This window comes from Urtica dioica, chromosome 3, assembly GCF_054948205.1.
Source record: "Urtica dioica subsp. dioica isolate 48M chromosome 3, U.dioica_male_clone48M_v1_H2, whole genome shotgun sequence".
Taxonomy (NCBI): domain Eukaryota; kingdom Viridiplantae; phylum Streptophyta; class Magnoliopsida; order Rosales; family Urticaceae; genus Urtica; species Urtica dioica.
The window spans coordinates 43,892,015-43,912,044 of record NC_142758.1 but is presented as its reverse complement, the minus strand read 5'-3'; the positions used below and the strand labels follow the sequence as shown (position 1 = coordinate 43,912,044).

Here is a 20,030-nt window from a genome sequence, read left to right as displayed (position 1 = left end):
CCGGCAACCCTAGAACGGACTTTTCGTTCCCATAAATAAAATATCACTAAATTTAGATTCTGAAAAAAAGAAAAAAGGATTTGGGTAAAACATAATGCAAGGTTAAAGAAAAAATAAGTTCTTTTTTTTCTTTCATAACGGACAAAATTGTTCTTTTTCGAATCCAATCCGCGGAGCTCCGAGGCACTTTTTTAATGGGTTCATACTTCAAATGACACCCACAGCCTAACGCACCTGATTTTTAGTCAAAATTCAGATCATTTTTCTTTATATATTTTGTTAAGGAGCCTTTGTGTTTTCCTTTTCTGGAATAACATTAAATACGGCCTGAAAAGAAAAATTGGAGTCGACGATATTTCAAGGCCGGTCCTAACCTTTGGGCGTGGATGACTATTATCGGCTCAAAGTCGAGCCTTTGGAGATTACTTCATGTTTAGTAGTATCGAGTTTCAACCACCCAATAAATGATGACAAAAATATTAACAATAAAACAACATCACTCTCTTGTTATGCTTTTTGAAGCTGTATATTTATGCCCTCTTAAAATATGCTAATCTAAGAGATATGCATAATTTTTTGTGCTGAAGATTAATGTGATTGAGGAAAAAAAACAAACTGGAACTTAAAAGACCTGTAAAAGAATTTCTCATGTCAAGATAATTCTAGAGAGTTGAAGTCTTTGTCTTTGCATCAAAACCGGAGTCCCAAAGTACGCGATGAAGCAATAAAGACTTTAATAACTGAACCGACACTTTAAAAAAAAGTGCAGAAGTTGTTCATCTTCGTTATGAACATATTTATAAATAACAAAAAACTAAGCATTTAAAAAAAAAAACAGATTATCCCCAAAAAGAGCCAACATACATACATACATACATACATATTTATTAACAACCCCACAGAGGAGAAACTTTAAAATTGACGAAGAAAAAAAAAACAGTTTTCACTCAACTCAAGGTGAAAAGAAAACCCCAATACATATAAAATAATAATAAAAAACTTACTAAAATCAAAATCAACTGCAAAAGATGAGTAAGATTGCTTACCAAGCACTGCTGGAAAATCAGGCGATGAAATCCTTGATCATGACGAGGCAGAGGGCTTGAACCAACCCCAATAACCAATGAGAGAGAGAGAGAGAATAATAAATCTCCGAATTTACAGCTGCCAAAAATAGCCAGCTAGCTTATACTTCTACTCTAAGCTACTGCTAATCGGAGTCAATCTCCATAAAGTCGACGGTCCTGAGCCTCATGTTGAGCAGCCTAGCGCGGAACTCGCTGTCGCTGACCTTAAGCATCTCGGAGAGCGGCAGCGAGAGCCCCTCCGCCACGAGCGCCAGGTGTCGCGGCCGGATCTTCTTGTCGAGGCTGAACGAGAAGTACTGTGGGAACCGCCGGAGCTCGTCGGAGTCCCCTCCCATCTCCCCGAGAAAGTAGTCCGCCTTGGGCCCCAAGTTTCCCTCGATGCTCAGCGTCAGGATCCCCGGAGATCGCACCGCCATCGCCGCCACGTCGGCCTCGGACACACCGAGCCGGCTCCGCAGGAACTCGAGCTTCGGCCGGAGCGTCCAGTCGACGCTGGAGACGAGGAGGAGGGCATTGCGGGCCCGCAGCCCCACCGGGAACCCGAGCTCCGAGAGGAATCGGAGGGTGGGGCGGAGCTGGGCGGCCACGTCGCAGACCAGGAGGCGCGGGCAGCGCACCAGGGAGAGCCGGACCTGCGGGTTAAAAGATGGTTAAGCCTTTAATCATTTTATAAACGGTTAACCGTTGACCATAGTTTATTTTTTATCATACACTTCAAGACTGTTGGGTTTTAAAGAAAAAAAAAATTAAAAGTCAAACACAGCCAATATTTTAACCGTGAAATTGTTCAAGTATGCAATGTGTATACTAAAGTTACAACTTATACGTTATATGTATATACACACGGTAGGTAATATGTTGTAATGGATCATTTTAAAATATGCGCAACCGTGTATACATCATTCTAATTTAGAAAAAAAAAAAAATTATAAAGAAGAACAGTGGAATGGTTACTTGCTTAACTGTGTCTCCCAAGAAGTATAAATCATTTTTAAGCGGATAAAATGGGGATCAGTACCTGCGGGTAGGGGATCCCGGCCTCGTTGATGAGGAAGTCGAGGATCGGGTAGAGGTGGAGCTCCGGGTCGGCCGTGAGGATGCGAGGGTGCATGTCGAGGACTCGGCTCCGGTCTTCTCGGCAGAGGCCCATCGAGGAGAGGCACTTCTCCACGGAACGGAGGGCCGAGATCGGAGCCGACAGCACGTCCGGGTTCAGCGTTATGGCCTTTCGTGGGTCCACGTTCACGCGGGTCTCCAAGTACGCCACTTTCTGCCGGAACTCCAGCCCCTCGCTCCGGGACGGAGGCACCGGCTTCGCCAACACCGCGAAAATCGCTCCGTGGACGCTCGCGTGGGTCGTGATCATCGATCCTCTCTCTCTTGTCCCTCTGCAAGAGATAATATACCGGTTTTCTTGATTCAAGTTGTTGAAGAATTTAAGAGATGGCAACAATTTCGAGGACGAATTATAACTACCCTCATCGGATTAAATATTGGTCTGATAAATGAATAAAATATCTTGCAAGTTTCAATTTGAATATTGGTATGGTGTTCTGTTGCATTGTCAAATCTGTATTGATAGTTCCATTTTTAATGGTAGTGAAAATTACAATGCCAGTTACATTGATAGTTCTATCGTTGTGGTGAAAGTAGTAACGAAAGCGAGAATTTTAGTACAAGAACTAGTATGGAAGAGAAAGTTCTAATGATTTAGATGTAACTAAAAAACACATTGTGGGTTTCTTTTTCTTTTTTTCGCGAAACTTGAGCAATTCAATAGTGATAAACAAATATCCATGTTAATATGGAAGTCTTTAAGATAAACTTAAATATTAGGTAACTAAAGAACTAAGATTAGGTTAATAAACAAATGTCCCCTCTGCAAGATATACAGTTTTTTTTTTCGATACAAGTTATTGACGAACTTAAGAGATGGGCATAGTTTTGAGTAAAAATTAGAACACTCATCAGAATATATATTGGTTAAACAAATAAAATATCTTGCAAGTTTGGATTTTTGTAATTTCTTCGCGAAACTTGAGCAATTCAATATGGATATACAAATATCCAAGTTCATATGGAAATCTTTAAAAACTCAAGAAGGTTTAGAATGAAATATATGTGCTTGCTCATGTACATTGGTAAAACTCGAGAGAGATATGTATCGGAAGAACGTAAACAAGATCTCTCTAAGTGAGGTTGGTTCAATGTATTGAATATCCATATCCAACTAAGCTCTCTCCCACAGATTAAGAAAGTACCAACATAATGGAAAACATTGGCATCATAATTTCCAGACTCCAACAAAGTATGAATGACCAATAAATAAGTCACTTACAGTTCGTCCGAAACGCCTGGAAAATATAGCTCCCCCTTTGCTTCTTCACCGTAAAACTGGTCATGGAAAAAAAAAAAAACAATGGAGTAAAGGATCATCTATACATGTTGTTCTTCAAATGAGGAATAAAGAGACAATGTTAAACTCAGATACTCGTTTTGTAAAGTCTCCAAAATGTGATACATCTTTGTAAAAAAAAAAACGACACAATCATCTCAAAACCTCAGAATTTAAAGGGCGGATTTTCAAATCTATTTAAACCAAAATTTTTAATATAAAAAATAGAATGCGCCAAAATGTTGTATATCGAATCAGCTAAAAAGCTTGTATGAACGACACGGTCGTTTGTTCTCAATACTCGTACTTCGAAGAAATGGGTTTGTAATCCTCACTTCTTTCCCTCAAAAACCTCGGGTACGGAAACTAAAGGCTCTTCGGACCCTCCCGAAAATCAATTGAAGCCAGGTCGAGCTTGAGAAGCTTCGACAGCTTCTCCGCCACTGATTTCCGGGACGATTTCCATGGAAGGAATTGAAGATTTTTCTTTGAGAGAGAGAGAGAGAGAGAGAGAGAAAGATGCGACGAACCTGGGAATAATACGACGGAATTGATGAAGCGGGAAAAGAGAGCTGAGCAGAGAGAGAGTGGATAATCTCAGAACGATCGCCTAAAGGGGCATTATCTTTTTGTTTTGCCTTTGGTCCAATTTGGGAAGTTGCTCAGAGCCCATTTTCATGATAAGGCCCATTGTAATTATCTGTTGTTTTAAAAAATTTACGTATTAGGCTTATCAAAATTGTTCATGTTTTAAATCTTAAATTTTTATTTTTATTTTTTTTATTCAAATGTTTAAATTCGTTCGCGGTTATTTTCGTTATAAAGTTATGAGCTCAAAAATGATTGTTTATTATTTAAAAAAATGATAGTTTCGTAACAAAATTTAGATGAGTTACTTTTATGATTAACTTCAAACAATCATTTCACAAGTAATTTTCATCTGATTTTCTTGTCACTAAACACAACAACTTCTTTAAATTTTTTTATCGTGAAGTTGTAAATAATCATTTTTCTTATTATTTATTATTTCAGTATCATTTAACTTTATTTACCATTAATAATTTTATTTAATTTATAAAGAAAAACTTTTAACGTTTTGAAAAACAATATTTTTGAATGATTTAGAATGCTCAATTTTATAAAGAGAAAATTGCGACATAAATACCTAATATTTTAGAAAACATACACTTAAATACTTATTTTCGCGGAAAAAATACCTAATGTGGGATTTCAGTTGCACCATTAAATAAAATCAGTTTAACGAAAATTCACATGGCATCTTTAGATTAAATATGGTTAATATTTTTTTTATTAAAATTAATTAAACATTAATAGTATCATTTTTATAACAAAAATATTAATTAAGAATGAATTTAATATTATAATTAAGCATTAATGATATTATTAAAAACGTTTTTGATACTAAAAATTTAATTAAGCATTTTTTTTCTAAAATTCATATTATTAATGTTTGATTAATTTTAAGAAATAAATATTAAATCATTTTCAATAATATATATTTATTGATAAAAAAAATTAATTAAGTATATTCTAAAAATGATATTATAGAAATAATAAATCATTTTAATATAAAACGCTTATAATATTGAAAAAAGAAGAAATTAAGTGTTTTTCTAAAAAAATATTATAATGTTTTAATAATATCATCAATGCTTAAGTATAATATAAAATTCATTTTTAATTAATTTATTTTATTTATTTAGCTATTTTGAAGAAAAAAATATTAAATCCTAGTTTAATTTGAGTCCGCTATGTGTATTGGTTTTTTTTTAACGGTGTAACTGAAACTTAACATTAAGTATTTTTACCGTGCAATTTTTTTTTTTAATGTATATTTGTGAAAACATTACATATTTATATTGTCATTTAAGTGTATGTTTCCGAAAAATTAACAAAAATATATTGTTCTATTGGATAAATGCCCCTGGATGAGTTTGGATTCGAGCCGGGCTTAAGGTCTCACTATCCAAGCCTAACCCGATCCGACCTAACTCCTCACTGAAATGACCGGCTCGGGTCGGACCTACAACCGGGGGGCATCGGGTTTGAAAAGCAATTAACCAATACATAAAAAAAAAGTATAAATAATTGCACTAATTAACATCTTTCTTTTTTTTTTTTCTAGAAATTGGTAGTAAAAAATTTCAACACGAAAAAAAAAAAAAAAAAAGTCATTGCGCTAATTTCACGGTAGTCATTTAGGCAGATTCCTCATTTCTCTCGCTCTGTGAGTTTCGTTCTCATTCTCTTACCACACACACACCTCTTCTCCTTCCTCTTTTCTCTCCAACCGAACCAAACCTCTCTCTCTTTCCCTTTCTCTCTTCTCTCTCATTTTTCCCCTCTTATCTCATTCATTTCTTCCAGGTTCTTTCGCTCCCAAAAGGTACGTCCGTACGCTCTCTGTAATGTTCGTTTACGTGTATACGTGTGTTCATCGATGCATTTCTCTCCTTTTCATCCTCAGAAGTTGATTCGACGATTATCGCATGAAAGAGCTACGATAATCTATCTTTCTAGGTTTGTATGTATGTGAAAAGAAAGAACAAAAAAAAAAAAAGAGACGAATTAGGAATTAGTAGTTCCGTTAATCGCTCGCTCGGCTCGGCGATGCGAAACAGTGAGTGTGTTGGTGAATGATTTGCAGGCGATTTTTTTGGATGGTTGAGGAGGAAGATAATGGGAAGGGTAAAGCTGAAGATAAAGAAGTTGGAGAACACGAACGGAAGACAAGCGACGTACGCGAAGAGGAAGCACGGGATTATGAAGAAAGCTAACGAGCTCTCCATTCTCTGCGACATTGATATCATTCTCCTCATGTTCTCTCCCACCGGAAAGCCCTCTCTCTGCAGTGGCAAACGCAGGCAAGTCATAAGATTCTCATCATCCACATGACTCCGTGAATCGCTCTTCTCATTCGCATTCGGTTCTGGATTTGGTTGATATGTGTGTGTGTGTGTGTGTATGTTTGGGTGCAAAACAAGAGAAAGAAGAAAGATTTGGATGTCCATAAGCTTACACATTGTACACCGTTATTACTTAGGAATCTAGGGGTATATTTTGTGATTGGAAATTATTAGTGTGCGAGATTAATGAAATGGTGTAATTCTCTGTCTGGGAGAGAACAGGCTTCTCGAAAGTTTTGTATTACCAATGAGTGAGATTGGAATTGTTAGTTTTTTGTTTAGATAGCTTGGAAAGCAATCAAGGTTTGTAATTTGTGAAAAAAAAGAGATAACGCGGGCGAAAAGGATTTATTAGTTGACCCCGACTCTCAAGCTTTTCCAATGTGCATTTCTTCTTTCGAGTTTGCGATGTGATTGTGTTCTTTTACTGTTGAAATTTGCAGCATCGAAGAGGTTATTGCGAAATTTGCGCAGCTTACTCCGCAGGAAAGAGCAAAAAGGTGAAAAATTAGTTTTTCTCTTCAGATTTTCGTGTTTGAAATAATGCACACTCATGCATGGTTATTGATTTGGTTTCATTTGGTTGTGACAGGAAGTTGGAGAGTCTCGAAGTAAGTTCATTTCTGCAATTTATTTAATTTTAATACGACCACTTGTAATTGTAACGTGATTGTGTTTCTTATTTTTCATTATCTTTTGAGAGTTTAGGCACTCAAGAAAACATTTAAGAAGTTGGACCATGATGTAAATATTCAAGAATTTTTGGGTACAAGGTGTGTTTCTCACTTTCGTGACGGTTTCAGATTTTACTACATCTATCCAAAACCTGTGTACTGATGTTTCTTATTTTATTTTTCCTTTCAATATCCGGTCTCTGTTCCAGCTCTCAAACCATCGAGGTGAGCTTGTGAATTCCGCAACTCGCTTAACTACTTTCCCTAGCCTCTCTTTTGATCATGAATGCTGATGATGTGAATAATTTGCCGTGTATTTCGCAGGAGTTGTCGAACCAAGTTAGTCTATTTCAAGCTCAGCTTTCAGAAATGCATAAGAGACTCAGGTTAATATCAGACAATTTAAACTTTAGATCTTTCTTTCTCGTCATGATTTCCCCAGAGTTTTGCATGGTCGGTCCTCATCGTATTACATTGTTTTTACTCTGTTTTTTATTTTTTAAAATTTTGTGCAGCTATTGGAGTTGCCCCGATAAGATTGATAGTGTAGACCATCTAGCGCAAATGGAAAATTCACTAAGAGAATCACTTAACCAGATCCACACTCATAAGGTACTCATAGTCTTGATAATCGGTTTTCGGTTCTATTTTTCCGAACTTTGAATTTACTTCAATCCATTGTATAGGTTGACCGTGGATTTTTAACATTCAAGTTTCGGAATCATTCATATTTTATTCCTTTGAAATGTGATTTGTTTGGGATTTTTCGTGCCAATATTTTGTAATTAGAAGTAAAATTTCGAACGTGGGAGAAGTAAATAATTCTTCAAATTAGAAGCCCATGCTAATGGGATCAATATTCTAGGGATTTTAAGAGGTGCTGAAGCCGTGTTGATCATAATCTTTTGCAGTGAATATTACTCTTAAAAGGCTTTTTTGTTGTTTTTTCTTGCTTGCAAATAGAGTAAATATTATTTTGTCTCCAATGTCTTCTCTCTAACGCGAACACTTCTGTTATTTGGCAGGAAAATTTACAAAAACAGCAGCTCATGACATTAGAATGCAATAGTCAGGTAACACAAACGAACAGTGGTGTAGCAAAAAAAATTATTTCTCGATGTGGTTTTTTAGACATTATGAAAGCGCTAACCTGAACCGCTCACACCTCGTCACAGTTCCAAAACGGGATTCATATGATGCCGTACAGAGTGGGTCCCGAGCAACAGAACCAGTCTCTGTCGTGGATCCCTAACAACGATGGTCAACACATCGTTTTACCCGATGACCAAAGCTTACTTCCCCACAGGTAGAACTGTCTTGTGATAACGTTTTTATTGACTTGAAAAAAAAAAAAAAACAAACAAACGGTACATACGCATTCTTCGTAATGGAAGCTTTTTATTTATTATTAATTCACTATCCTTTTCTGTTTTATTTTATTTTATTATCATGTTTTAGTTATAACTTTTTTTTTTTTTTTTTTACCTGAAGAAACGTTTAAAAACCAGTTAATTTTATGCTTTTAGCGGTCCGAAGTCGCACAGCTAAACGAAAGAAACTTGTGTGTACATTGTCTGGACTCTACCCTTGATTTCGTTTAAAACAAAATAAAAATAGTACCGGTCAATTCCCAAATAATTTACTGTCGATTCAATGCACTAAAGAAACTTACCTGTACATGGTTTTTTTTTTTTTTTTTTTTTTTTTTTCTTTTTGTCAACTTATTTAGGGATATGGAGTGCTCTACGAGTTCATCGTTCGGTAGTTACTCCGGTTACTTTGGGATGGGTAGAAACTCGGAAATTTCGAATTCAGGGCAAGAAAACGGGATTGTCAACGAGTTGACCAGAGCGCCAATCGGAGGGCTTCAACAATTGGGCAGCAACGCCCAATTTCCATACGTGACTCCTTACAACCTAAACATGCTCAACGACCAAAGCTTTCAGCCACAACCGGATGTGAATCCGCCTCAAGAGAACTCCGTGGACTACCACATCAATGGAAACTTTGAGGTTCCGAAGCACGGCTTCGATACGGGCCACCAAAATAGTTGGGCCTCCGCGTCAGGCCCGTACTCTCTGTCCGTGTTAGACGACCACTTGTACCCTCAGGTTGGTGAAAATATCGAATGTCTTAGGAGTGTCCTTGAGAATGTTTTATTAACAATTTTTTTTTTGGTTTATGTTTCGCAGCAGCAGAACTAGAGCGATGAACAGAGCTTAGAATTCGATCATTTGCTTGGGACGATTCGTATACATTGAGATTTTTTGCAGTTTTGTCATCCTTGCTATGTGTAAAAAAGAAAAAAGAAAAAAAAAAATAGAAGGCAAACAAGTGAGTGATGTATTTCTAGACCTCCCCTGAAGGAAACAAGAGTCGTGTATAGTACGAGAATTACTTATACATAAATACATAATATTTATATAACCATAAATTGTCAACATTGAATACTTTATAGTCGCCTGTGATGGTGAAATCCGAAATCCTTTCTATTTAGTTATAGATCAAGGGAAAAATTAGTGTTTAGAGTATTTTAATTGGAATGCTTGGGATTCCCTTTGGTCCTAGTATGGGAGGAGTACACACACTGTACACTAATTTTATTTTATTTTTTACGGAATATATAATAAAATTATGACTGTAAGGTATATGTAAGTGGAATTTGCTGTTGAAGTCACAACAATAGTACATTATTTCATTTGTCTCACAAATAAATCTAAATTACATCCGTCTTTTTTTTGCATATTTGTCACCTATACAATGTTTTAATTACCCTTCTATTTTATATCCAACAAGAATTCATATCCACACCCGAACTCTAATCTCTCATCAAATTCCCTCCCAAACCCTAATCTCTCTAGCTTAAGCTCCGACTACCGCGCCGATCGCCGCTCCGACGAGGCCACCGCCGCCGTAACCCTCGCCGGAATCACAGATTCAGCCTTCTACTCTACTTTTGTTTTGTAAATATTTAACTGTGGTTCTATTTTCTTCTTCTAGTCTACTTTTGTTTTGTAAATATTTAACTGTGGTTTTACTTTTTTCTTCTTGTCTACTTTTGTTTTGTAAATATTTAACTATGGTTATACTTTAAGGGTATTTTGGTCTAATAATAAATAAGAGTGGCTTACTTGCAACACGTTTTTTGGTGGTGACATAGATGCAATTTTGTTAATAAGAAGCGACTTTGGTGCAAATCTCTCTATATGTAATGTATTAGTTTCCCGTCTTGGGCCATTTCACATCTTGGCCCATGACACTTTTGCTTTACGAAAAAAAAATGTACTAATTATTCTTAAACTATTACTTTCTAAATGATTTTGGACTAAAATTAAATGTCCAAATCAATCCAAAAGTATGACTTCATAAATTGTGCGATCAGCTTTCTAACCTTAGCATTTACTTCTCTTTCCCCTTTTTTGAATAAATCGGTTTGAATAAAAATAATAAAACAAACAAAACTACTCTCTCTCTCTCTCTCTCTCCATCAAATTTTCTTCAATGACTTTTCTCTTCGGTCTCCACCACGCTTTGACGATTTATCTTCGTCTCCACCACAATTTCTCGTCTTCACCAAGCTCATAATTTCTGATCTCCATCGAAAATGATAAAGATATACCAAAATCCAAACTCAAACCCCAAAATTCAAACACAAACCCTAAAAATGATACCATCACTGACCCTGGCGAATCTTAAACTGATTCCATGGATGATTTTGTCATCAAGAAGCTAAAGGTCAAGCCCATTCCTAAAAAGTCCCCAGCTAAAAAAAGGTTTACTAATTTTGTGTAATTTTGTATTAGGTTAGTCACTTATGGCTATGGGTTTTGTTATGTAATTTAGGTTAGTAAAAAAATGTTAGTAATTTTGATTTGTAAATTCTGGTTTTGGATATTTTTGATAATTTTGATTAGCTGGTTTTGGATAGTTTGATCTGTTGTTTATATATTTATTGATATTGTTGTGAACAAAATAGCTGGTTTATTGACATTGTTATAGTTCAAAAAGGTAAGTAATTTTGTGTAATTTTGTATTAGATTAAGCATTTATGGCTATGGGTTTTATTATGTAATTTAGGGTTTAGGGGATCAGGTTATGGGTATTTATGGTTAAGGTTAGTAAAAGTTAGTAATTTTGATTTGTAAATTCTGGTTTTGGATATTTTGGATAGTTTCGATCGACTGGTTTTGGATAGTTTGTTTTGTTATTTAGTTGTTTATTGACATTGTTGTGAATAAACTAGTTGATTTATTGACATTCTCGGATTTTTTTTCCTTCATGTAGGGATGGACCAGAATCCTGGATGAAGACCGAATTGCCGGAAATACATTCAACTTTTTGGGCGGTGTTCAGATGTTCAATGATACCATCATGAAAACAATGTCCAAAGAAGAAGAACATATATTCAGACAGTCTTGTTTTGGGCATTTCCTTGACGTTTCCGAGGTAGCCAATTTTTCCTCTATAGCGAACCACAGTATATCGCGGGCGGGACAATACGAGGATTCATCTTCTGAGGCGTTGTTTTTTTTTATATTGGTGGTGAACCTCGGCCTTTTAAAGGAAAATTTTGAGGAGATCACAATGTTGCGATTTGTTGACGACTACACACCATGTACTTATTCGGAAGTTGTTACAGATGGAAACATCGAAACTGCCTTCCACAAGGGCGCCCTAACTAAGAGGGACGTCCTGAAGTCCTTGGTCTCCGAGACCAATGAATGACCGACTGAGAAGAGGGCAAAGTCCATTATACTATATTTTTTTGTTGAACGTGCTCATCCCCGAAAACCTAAATTGTCTGGTATGGAACAATATTAATTATGTGTATTGCGTTTCGAAAAAAAATTAATATCTAAATTGATTGTGTTTTTTTTAGGTATCGAGCATAAACCAACACCCTTGGGAAAATTTGGCCTGTAATTTCTTCCATAACAAGATTACAACCTACATTGAGAAGTCAAGTTCGAGGGACACGAGCAAGCTAAGACTGCCAGGTTTCTTTTAGCCTCTTCATATATTGGCATACGAGTCTTTTCCCATCCTCTCGGAGAAGAAAATCTTTCACAAAGTTTACGAGACCGCCGCTCCTCTCATGCTCTGTTGGAAATCTACGATTAAGTTTTATGCGCTTAAAATGTGAGACATCAGTTTCTCAAGCTCGCAAGTAAATCTTATTTTGATTTATCATATATATGATGGAAAATTGTTTAGTAACATGTGCTTCAATTAATGTACCAGATTGTTTACACTCAACTTGGCTCTTCCACTGACGCGGAGAAAGGAAGAGGTGTCCAAATTCAACAAAAAATGGTCAAATAAATCCAAGGAAGATGTGTCTAAGGTGCAAGCGACGAATATTGACAAGCATCCCCAGGTTAACATAAAAATAATACATGTGTGTTTACATTTATGTACATGTGTTTATTGGCATAATTGTCAATAAGTACATTTATGTCAATAAATATATGTCTTTATTGACATTTCTCTCAATAAATATATATATTTATTGACATTTTCGTGTGAGATTTTTTTCATTCTATTAGGAGCAATTGCATGCTTTGGAGAATCAGAAGGTAGATGTGAAGGGTGATCTCAAGGAAAATTATGAAAAAAAATTCACGGGCTAAGCCAATATGTCAAGGGCCTTGATGAAAAGATCCAATTAATCTTTCAGAAGAATAAAGACGAGAGAGAATGAGAGAAACATGAAGATGAAGGTCAAAGATAGCCAAAATGAAGACGAGAAAAAAGGAGAGAAACATGATGAAGATGGAGTCAAAGATAGCCAAAATGAAGATGATAGAGAATGAGTGAAACAAGATAAAGGCACACAAGCCAACGACAGAGACAACGAGAGTGAAAAGGATCCAGGAGATGTGACGAAGCGAGTGTACGAAGAAGACGATATTTTTACTCAATCCCAGGTACGAGTATACAGATATTCTATATTTATTTATTTTTGTGTTATGCTACCTTTTTTTAATTGAAGTTTAAGCTTTAGATTAGATTTCATATAAATTTATGTTCGGTTATTCAATTCCAGGTAGTCGTTTATGGAGGATATGGTTTTTTAAACAATACATCAAACGAGTTGAGAGATATATAAGATGAAGAAATGGCCGGCATGTACGATGATGAATTTTTCGTAACCCAAGATATTGTAGAAATGGTCAAAGAGTAAGCTATCATCATTTCATATTCGCCTTATAAACATCGAACGAGGATGCCCACGACAACATATACTCGTATACCGAAGTCGTGACCATATGTTCTTTGCACAAGCGCCTTGAAGTAAAGATCTTCACCATGCCCACTCTCGGATCCAAAGGCACCGCTTTCCGTAGATGTTGTTGATGCCATGGAAAAGTGACTGACAATTGGTCTCAAACTCGGACATAAAAAGACGAATACCAAGATCAAATACAACGAATTTGAAGAGTTGTTGTCTTCGTCTTTGGTCTTTCGAGAGATATGCATTAGCTCGAAGACTTGGTTTTACACCTTGTGGGAGCCAGTAGAATGGCTAACTGATGAGGTACATATCAAATTTCATTTACAACTTTTCTATTTATTGGTATCCATTGCAATAAAATTTATGATTTATTGATATTCATGTCAATAACTCATCTGCATTATTGATATCCATGTCAATAACCAAATTAATTTATTGGTATCTATGGCTTTATTGATATCCATGTAAATAATCAAACTAATTTATTGGTATCTATGTCAATAACTCATCTGCTTATTGATATCCATGTCAATAACCAAACTAATTTATTGGTATCTATGTCAATAACCCATCTGCTTTATTGATATCCATGTCAATAACCAAACTAATTTATTGGTATCCATGTCAATAACCCATCTGCTTTATTGTTTGCACCACATGAATGTAGGACGAAGAATAAATACACGGAAGTCAGCCATGCATACACCACCACTAACACATACTTCACCAAATACGTCGAAGAATCATACACGGACTGGACAACTGTAGAAAATCCTCACAGCTTTGACTAGTCCAAACTACCAATTGCTCAGAAGGTCATTATAGGGAATAAATCAACAGGGAGGTGTGTCTGTCCATGGGTAGACGTGAGTATTATTTATGTCCCTTTGCACTTAAAGGATCATTGAATTCTTTTGGTTATTTCCCTCTCCGCCAAGTCAATCACAGTTTATGACTCATTGAGCTATCGAAAAGGGAATGAGAAAGAGTGGGCCATTCTGGCTAAATTCCTCCCATCTTGCTAGGTTCAGTTAATACTCGCTGATATACTCGCTTGAAGATTGAGGATTAGACTTCTGAGCCTTTCCGGATTATACTCGCTGATAATATGCCTCAACAACATAACATGTATTGTTAGTTTTTGGATATTATAAATGTCTACTTTTTAGGTAGTTATTATTTTTAAATTTAATATTGTGTATTATGTTGATAGTGGAGACTTGCGGACTGTTTTTCATTAAGGCCGCAGAATTCTTGATCCACGGGCTTCCATTGATGGAATTGAGGCAAGAAGACATGGCCATGTACCGCCAAAAGCTTTTCATCGATTTGTATAGGCACGTCAGTTTGAAGCAAGAGAATAGTTACATGTCAGACAATGATGTGTGATGTGTTGTATTAGCGACAATGATATGTGGTACGCTATTTTGATGTTCCACTCTTAAGATATTATGTAGGATTTGACTTTGACTTTTAAGTAGTTTTTGGATGTAGGTACTCTTTTGTGTGTAGTACAATATTAGGTAGTTTGGAATAATGGTTATCTTTTGTCAGATTCTATGACAAAGAGAAGTAGTCAAATTCCAGATTCATAGAAGTAGACATCCATAATTATAAAGTATCACATTCAAAATTACAAAATTAAAACGTTTTTAACGACTGCTTCTCTGAGACAGAGGAACATAATCGTCGCATGTCTTCCTGTTATGTCCTTCGTTGCCGCACCTGCCACATTTATACCCACTAGGCACTTAACCTTCAGATAGTATCCTTCTATTATTAGGTATACATGTCGGACGACTGTTGAAGTGGGGATGAAGTAATGTGATTTGTTTGACCTAATTAGAAATGTCTCATGCTTTAACACTTCCATAATGGTGGATGACACCTAAACAAGACATTTTCCAATACTCGTTGGTATAATAGGCAGAACAATAGTCCACAAGTGGCAAGTTATGAATATGACATGCTGTAATCGCATGGGCGCATACAAAACTATCTGCTTGAAATTCTAGGCATGAACATGTTTTATGCTGCAAATTCACAACCCATCTCTGTCTGTCTTTATTTAAAACCTCAAACCAAAAAAGAGAAGGTCTCGCCTACAATGAACACTTATTCACAGTGAGCTCTTAAAAAATAATTTGATACTGTGATTTATTTATTGATATTAATGTCAATAAATTTTGGAACTTCTTGATATTAATATCAATAAAGCATTCACAGTGAGTTCTTAAAAATATGAGTTTCAATCAAGATATTAAACATGATTTTATAGTGAGTGTATCAGCATTAAAGTAAAAAGAGCATGAGAGTCATCCATTCACTTCTGATATCTTGGAGTAAGTACCTTTGTTGATGTTGTTGCTAATTCTCTCCGGTCGTAGAACCACTTTTGCATTCTCTCTCTCAGCCAATCAATCAACTTCAAAATTGGAAAATCCCTACCTTCAGGGTCCATGACAGTCATAGATTCAGCATTGTTTGAAGTCATGATTGAGTACCTTGTATTGGTAATGGATCAACGAGCCCATTTCTCATGTCCTATTTCAGTCGCAACGTATTGTCGAATTTCAATATTTTTCCGGTTGATCATGCACATATACTTTTCAAATTCCATACGATTATATGGATTTGTTGCATCGCAAAACTTCCATTTGAAACTCTTGGTGAGACGCTTGAAATCATTCTTCACGTTGCCAAGAAGATGATGAGCACAGTACGCATGTACTGAATTTGGAAAAACCTTTGCCACGGCATTACATATTCCATTGTTTCTGTCGGATACGATGACCTTCTTAGGAATATTGCCCCCTAGAAGATGACGATTACTAAATAAGATAAGAAGTTACATTATTAGCATCATATGACTAGTGGGTTGAGGTTTGATAACATTCAAAATCAATAACAACAATCACCCATAGTCTCCGTATCAAACTGAATCGCATACTGGACATCCGAGATCGGACGGTGAACTAAAACTTGGTCGATGAGTGATATGCGCCTGGAAAGCCTTATCTAAATAGATATATGTGTAACATGAGTGAGGGTTGATCACTCAGTGGGTGCATTATACACTTGAAGAAGGTGTACGACCTGGACAGACTTTGGTTTGGATAGATGCGTCATTTAAGGACCGCTACGGTGCACTAGCCGAGGCCGCTTATGATGGTCACAGTGACGCTTGATCTAATATCCTGAAGTAATCATGGACTTCTAGGTCATGTTACCACCGTCTTTGACTCACCACGTTAAAGGCTGGTAAGATGCTGATCAAATAGATGTCTTGGGAAGTCGGGATATGATTGTAGAAGAAAGTGTTTTACAGATACGGAATCCAGCCTTCCTGAAAGAAGGTAAATGTTCTCTCACCTAGGGGTTGATTCCAGAACCGATTGATTGTGCACACTTCCAACACTACTACAAATACAGTTTTTCGGTGCGGATGACTTTTGGGTGCGATTTTTCGCACCTAAAAGTCGCACCAAAAATTACTTTCGGGTGCGACTTTCGCACCCAAAAGTCACTGAAGTAACCAAAAAATTTCGCTGATTTTTTTTAAATTTGGGTGCGAAAAGTCGCACCCAAAAGTTTATCATACCTTTGGGTGCGACAAAGTCGCACCCAAAAGTCCAAAAGATTTGTCTAAAAAATTAGCGGGATTTTGTTCCCTCTGATTTCACTTCTAAAATTTCTGCCAAAGAAACGTGAAAGGAAAAAAAAGAAGAAAAGAAAAGAAAAGAAAAGAAAAGAAAAGAAAGAAGAGAGAAAGGAAAAGAGAGAGACCGAGAGAAAGAGAGAGAGAGGGCCGAGAGAAGGAGAGAGAGGAAGAGAGAGCGAGAGAGCGAGATAGAGGAAGATAGCGAGAGAGTGAGACGGATTCGAGCTCGCGGAGGAAGAGGTCGGCCGACAGCAAGCCACCGAGACCCATTGACCGAGAAGAGAGGAGCCACCGCGCTCCGCCGAGGACGCCAGACCGAGGGGAGAGGCGCCGAGGAAGGAGGGAGAGAATGCCGAGAAGACGTGATCTCACAAACAAGGTGAGATGTTTCTTCCCCGATTTTGAGATTCGATTCTAGGGTTTTGAAACTTGAATTTGGGGGTTTTCGGTTTGAAACGAGAATTTGAATTTGGTTGGTTTCTCTCTCTCTCTCTCTCTCTCTCTATCTCTCTCTCACACACACACAAACTCACACACACGACATATATTTACATAGTGTATTTTGATTATTGACAGGTTTCGTGATTAGTAAGTGCTTGTTATATGTGACATGATATTTTGATATTCGTTTGACCATGCTTTATCAGTTTTATCCTTGTCATTTCACTTGTCTTACTTTGATTTCTTTTTACAATCATTCTCAATGATAGTGCATAATCTGTGAATTTCATGCACAAGAGGGGCGCTGGTGAAAATGGACATTTGAACGGAAATTCACAGGATGATGCCAAATGGATAGAAACGGTACTAAATTTTTAAATGCTACTCTGTGGAATGGAATTTTAATCAGTCTCATGTATTGATGTGTATTGATTTTTGCAGGTTTCGGGAGTGGGCCGGAGAATTTTGGCTTCTGAGAAGCGTGTTTGCTCTTCTCTTTATGGTGAGGAATGACCTAACCAATCATACAGCAGTTTGAAATCATTTTTTATATCTCCGCCGATTCAAACTTGCATTTTTCCAAAGTTAGTAACTCTTTCTGACGATGTTCGCAAGGCAAGTGCCGAAGCTGAGCGGAGAATCGATGCCCACGCTCTCGACTGCAGGTTTTTGTTTTTTTGTTTTTTTTTCTCTGCTAGTTTTTATTTTGTTGATTTTGTACTTTTGGCTATTTTTCCGTGTATATATTTCAGTTGATCGTTAATATCTAACTTTTTTTCAGGAATCGTGAGGATGTATACCGTGTAGTCAGAGCTTTTGTGTCAAATGGAGAATGGATGAATGCTGAAACAGAGCGATATGCCTTCTGTTTGGTGAGAGCAAATTCCAAACGGGGCATGTTTTATTTTTCTTGGATAGTATGTTATTACTTGCGAGGTAGAAAACTAGACGCATCTTTAGTGGTGCCTACACTTGGTGTTTTAAGTTTCTCTGTGTCATTGTATAATAGTTTTGTGTGAAAATAATATATAAACAGTTTGCTTTGGTTGTTTTAAGGTGGGAAATACAAGGAAGATCGTAGCAGTCGCTTATGGAAAGCGGTGCGGACAAGTCAATATATCCGTCTTAGAAGATCTGGTATGATTTTGTTCTTTCAATATACACATGTATATGTATATATGTTTTGAAGAGATCTAAGTTTACTGAATAAACCCTCCAATGTGTTCTGGAATTCCAAAATAGAAGCCAAATTACAAGTACAACAAGGATACTCATAACCTAGTGGATGGCTTGTAATTGGTTTTGTAGAGTACCATCACCTCCATGATATCGATCTTCCTTGTGCTTTAGGTTCAAATGCGCCACAAGCTTGAGGCGTCTACTTGCTGCCTATGCTCGACATAATCCCTCTGTATTTTTTTAAGACATTACACATCCTTTGTAAATTTTTGTTGTACTAAAACTTTGTACTTCATGATAGTTTTTTGTTTGTTTGTTTGGGTTGAATAAAGAGTTTGAATGTATTTGTTTGTGTGTGCTTTGTTTGTGTGTAGGTGTATTTGTGTGTATGTTCTGTGTTTGTGTGTCTTGAGATACGAAATAGGAATTGAAGTCACTTTTAAATTAGTTGACATCTAACATACTGTCAATAAACGATTTAACGTCACTTTATAAACAAGCGTTGTCTAAAGTACTGTTTTTTTTACTCAATAACCACTATTGGGTGCGAAAAGTCGTACCCAAAATTTGGCGGGTAGAGCTTTGGGTGCGACTTTTCGCACCCAAAAGTCAATAATACTCGCCAATAGGGTGTTATTGGGTGCGAAAAGTCGCACCAAAAAACCTTTAGGTGCGGACTTTCGGGTGCGGAAAAGTCGCACCCAAAGGTATCTTTGGGTGCGAAAATTGACTTTTAGGTGCGAAAAATGTCGCACCCAAAAGTCTTTTTTGTCCTAGTGGAAGTTGGCTTACGTTAGGTTAAATCTTTTGCTGGGGAAGCAACGATGCTTAGGGTTTATATGTAACGAGAATGGTATAACGGGGCAAATTAACCTACCCCGATACGAGCAGAACATGGAGGGTCATGATCACATACTGACTAAATCAGTGGACACTCGTTACGATGGGTAAATATAATTCTAGTATTAAAGAAGGGTTCAGTCTTGGATTACACGGTGGAGTATTGAAAGAGACTAGACAATTCGATTTGAAAAGAGAAAATGAATATTTTATCTTTTATCGAGATTGTTAAGCTTCTACTACTAGGTCTATCATCCCCGATTCGGCTTCGATAAAGGCGGATAAGAACGTTAATATAACAATATGTTTTATTATTATAATCTCACTTGCTGTAATATTGATTGACAACATTAATTCCAAAAAGGGTATTTTGGGAATTAAATAAATATTTATGGCAATGCTGTTTATTTGTTGCTAGATCAAGTAAATAAACTTTATATTTATTTATGGACAAGTAAATATGTGTTAAATGGGTTTAAAGCTGTTGGGTCTTGAAAAAGCAAAAATTTGGGCCTCCCTACCTTAGTATAGAGGATTTTTGTACAGCTTGCAGAACTTTTTTTTTTTTTTTTTCTGTTTTTCTGTTCCTA

General features: G+C 36.5%; 3 protein-coding genes across 5 annotated transcripts; 2 read left to right on the top strand and 1 right to left on the bottom strand.

Annotated features, from left to right (window-relative positions):
• Positions 1–821: 821 nt before the first annotated feature.
• Positions 822–4,112, bottom strand: LOC149403007 (transcription termination factor MTEF1, chloroplastic-like). Its single transcript, XM_089608773.1, has 4 exons — positions 4,014–4,112; positions 3,427–3,482; positions 2,107–2,476; positions 822–1,720 (listed from the first exon to the last, which is right to left on the bottom strand). Exons 3-4 carry the CDS (start codon positions 2,452–2,454, stop codon positions 1,211–1,213), a joined length of 858 nt encoding a protein of 285 aa, XP_089464899.1. The 5' UTR covers positions 2,455–2,476; positions 3,427–3,482; positions 4,014–4,112; the 3' UTR covers positions 822–1,210.
• Positions 4,113–5,713: 1,601 nt separating this feature from the next.
• AGL30 (AGAMOUS-like 30) lies at positions 5,714–9,722 on the top strand. 3 transcript variants are annotated; one of them, XM_089609803.1, is made up of 13 exons: positions 5,716–5,890; positions 5,972–6,024; positions 6,152–6,368; positions 6,854–6,910; positions 7,003–7,021; positions 7,119–7,183; positions 7,294–7,309; positions 7,409–7,470; positions 7,600–7,696; positions 8,110–8,157; positions 8,260–8,390; positions 8,814–9,195; positions 9,277–9,722. In XM_089609803.1, exons 3-13 carry the CDS (start codon positions 6,184–6,186, stop codon positions 9,286–9,288), a joined length of 1,074 nt encoding a protein of 357 aa, XP_089465929.1. In that variant the 5' UTR covers positions 5,716–5,890; positions 5,972–6,024; positions 6,152–6,183; the 3' UTR covers positions 9,289–9,722. The 3 variants fall into 3 exon arrangements, with proteins under 3 accessions (XP_089465930.1, XP_089465929.1, XP_089465931.1); XM_089609804.1 differs by lacking the exon at positions 5,972–6,024 and having other exon boundaries at positions 5,714–5,890; positions 9,280–9,722; XM_089609805.1 differs by lacking the exon at positions 5,972–6,024 and having other exon boundaries at positions 5,724–5,890.
• A 7,131-nt stretch (positions 9,723–16,853) lies between these two features.
• On the top strand, positions 16,854–18,369 carry LOC149403005 (uncharacterized). Its single transcript, XM_089608602.1, has 6 exons — positions 16,854–17,359; positions 17,691–17,784; positions 17,863–17,923; positions 18,011–18,086; positions 18,203–18,293; positions 18,340–18,369. The coding sequence occupies exons 2-6, from the start codon at positions 17,710–17,712 to the stop codon at positions 18,367–18,369; spliced, it is 333 nt and encodes a 110-aa protein (XP_089464728.1). The 5' UTR covers positions 16,854–17,359; positions 17,691–17,709.
• The last annotated feature ends 1,661 nt before the right edge of the window (positions 18,370–20,030 follow it).

What these genes read in the sequence shown, in the direction of transcription:
- LOC149403007 (XM_089608773.1), bottom strand. Translation starts at nt 2,454, where the DNA reads ATGATCACGACCCACGCGAGCGTCCACGGAGCGATTTTCGCGGTGTTG. An exon ending in CCGGGATCCCCTACCCGCAG is followed by an intron (nt 1,721 to 2,106) that starts GTACTGATCCCC and finishes TTTAACCCGCAG; the next exon opens with GTCCGGCTCTCCCTGGTGCG.
- AGL30 (XM_089609803.1), top strand. Translation starts at nt 6,184, where the DNA reads ATGGGAAGGGTAAAGCTGAAGATAAAGAAGTTGGAGAACACGAACGGA. An exon ending in ACCAGATCCACACTCATAAG is followed by an intron (nt 7,697 to 8,109) that starts GTACTCATAGTC and finishes GTTATTTGGCAG; the next exon opens with GAAAATTTACAAAAACAGCA. An exon ending in CAAAGCTTACTTCCCCACAG is followed by an intron (nt 8,391 to 8,813) that starts GTAGAACTGTCT and finishes CAACTTATTTAG; the next exon opens with GGATATGGAGTGCTCTACGA.
- LOC149403005 (XM_089608602.1), top strand. Translation starts at nt 17,710, where the DNA reads ATGCACAAGAGGGGCGCTGGTGAAAATGGACATTTGAACGGAAATTCA. An exon ending in GCCCACGCTCTCGACTGCAG is followed by an intron (nt 18,087 to 18,202) that starts GTTTTTGTTTTT and finishes ACTTTTTTTCAG; the next exon opens with GAATCGTGAGGATGTATACC. An exon ending in AGCGATATGCCTTCTGTTTG is followed by an intron (nt 18,294 to 18,339) that starts GTGAGAGCAAAT and finishes TTTCTTGGATAG; the next exon opens with TATGTTATTACTTGCGAGGT.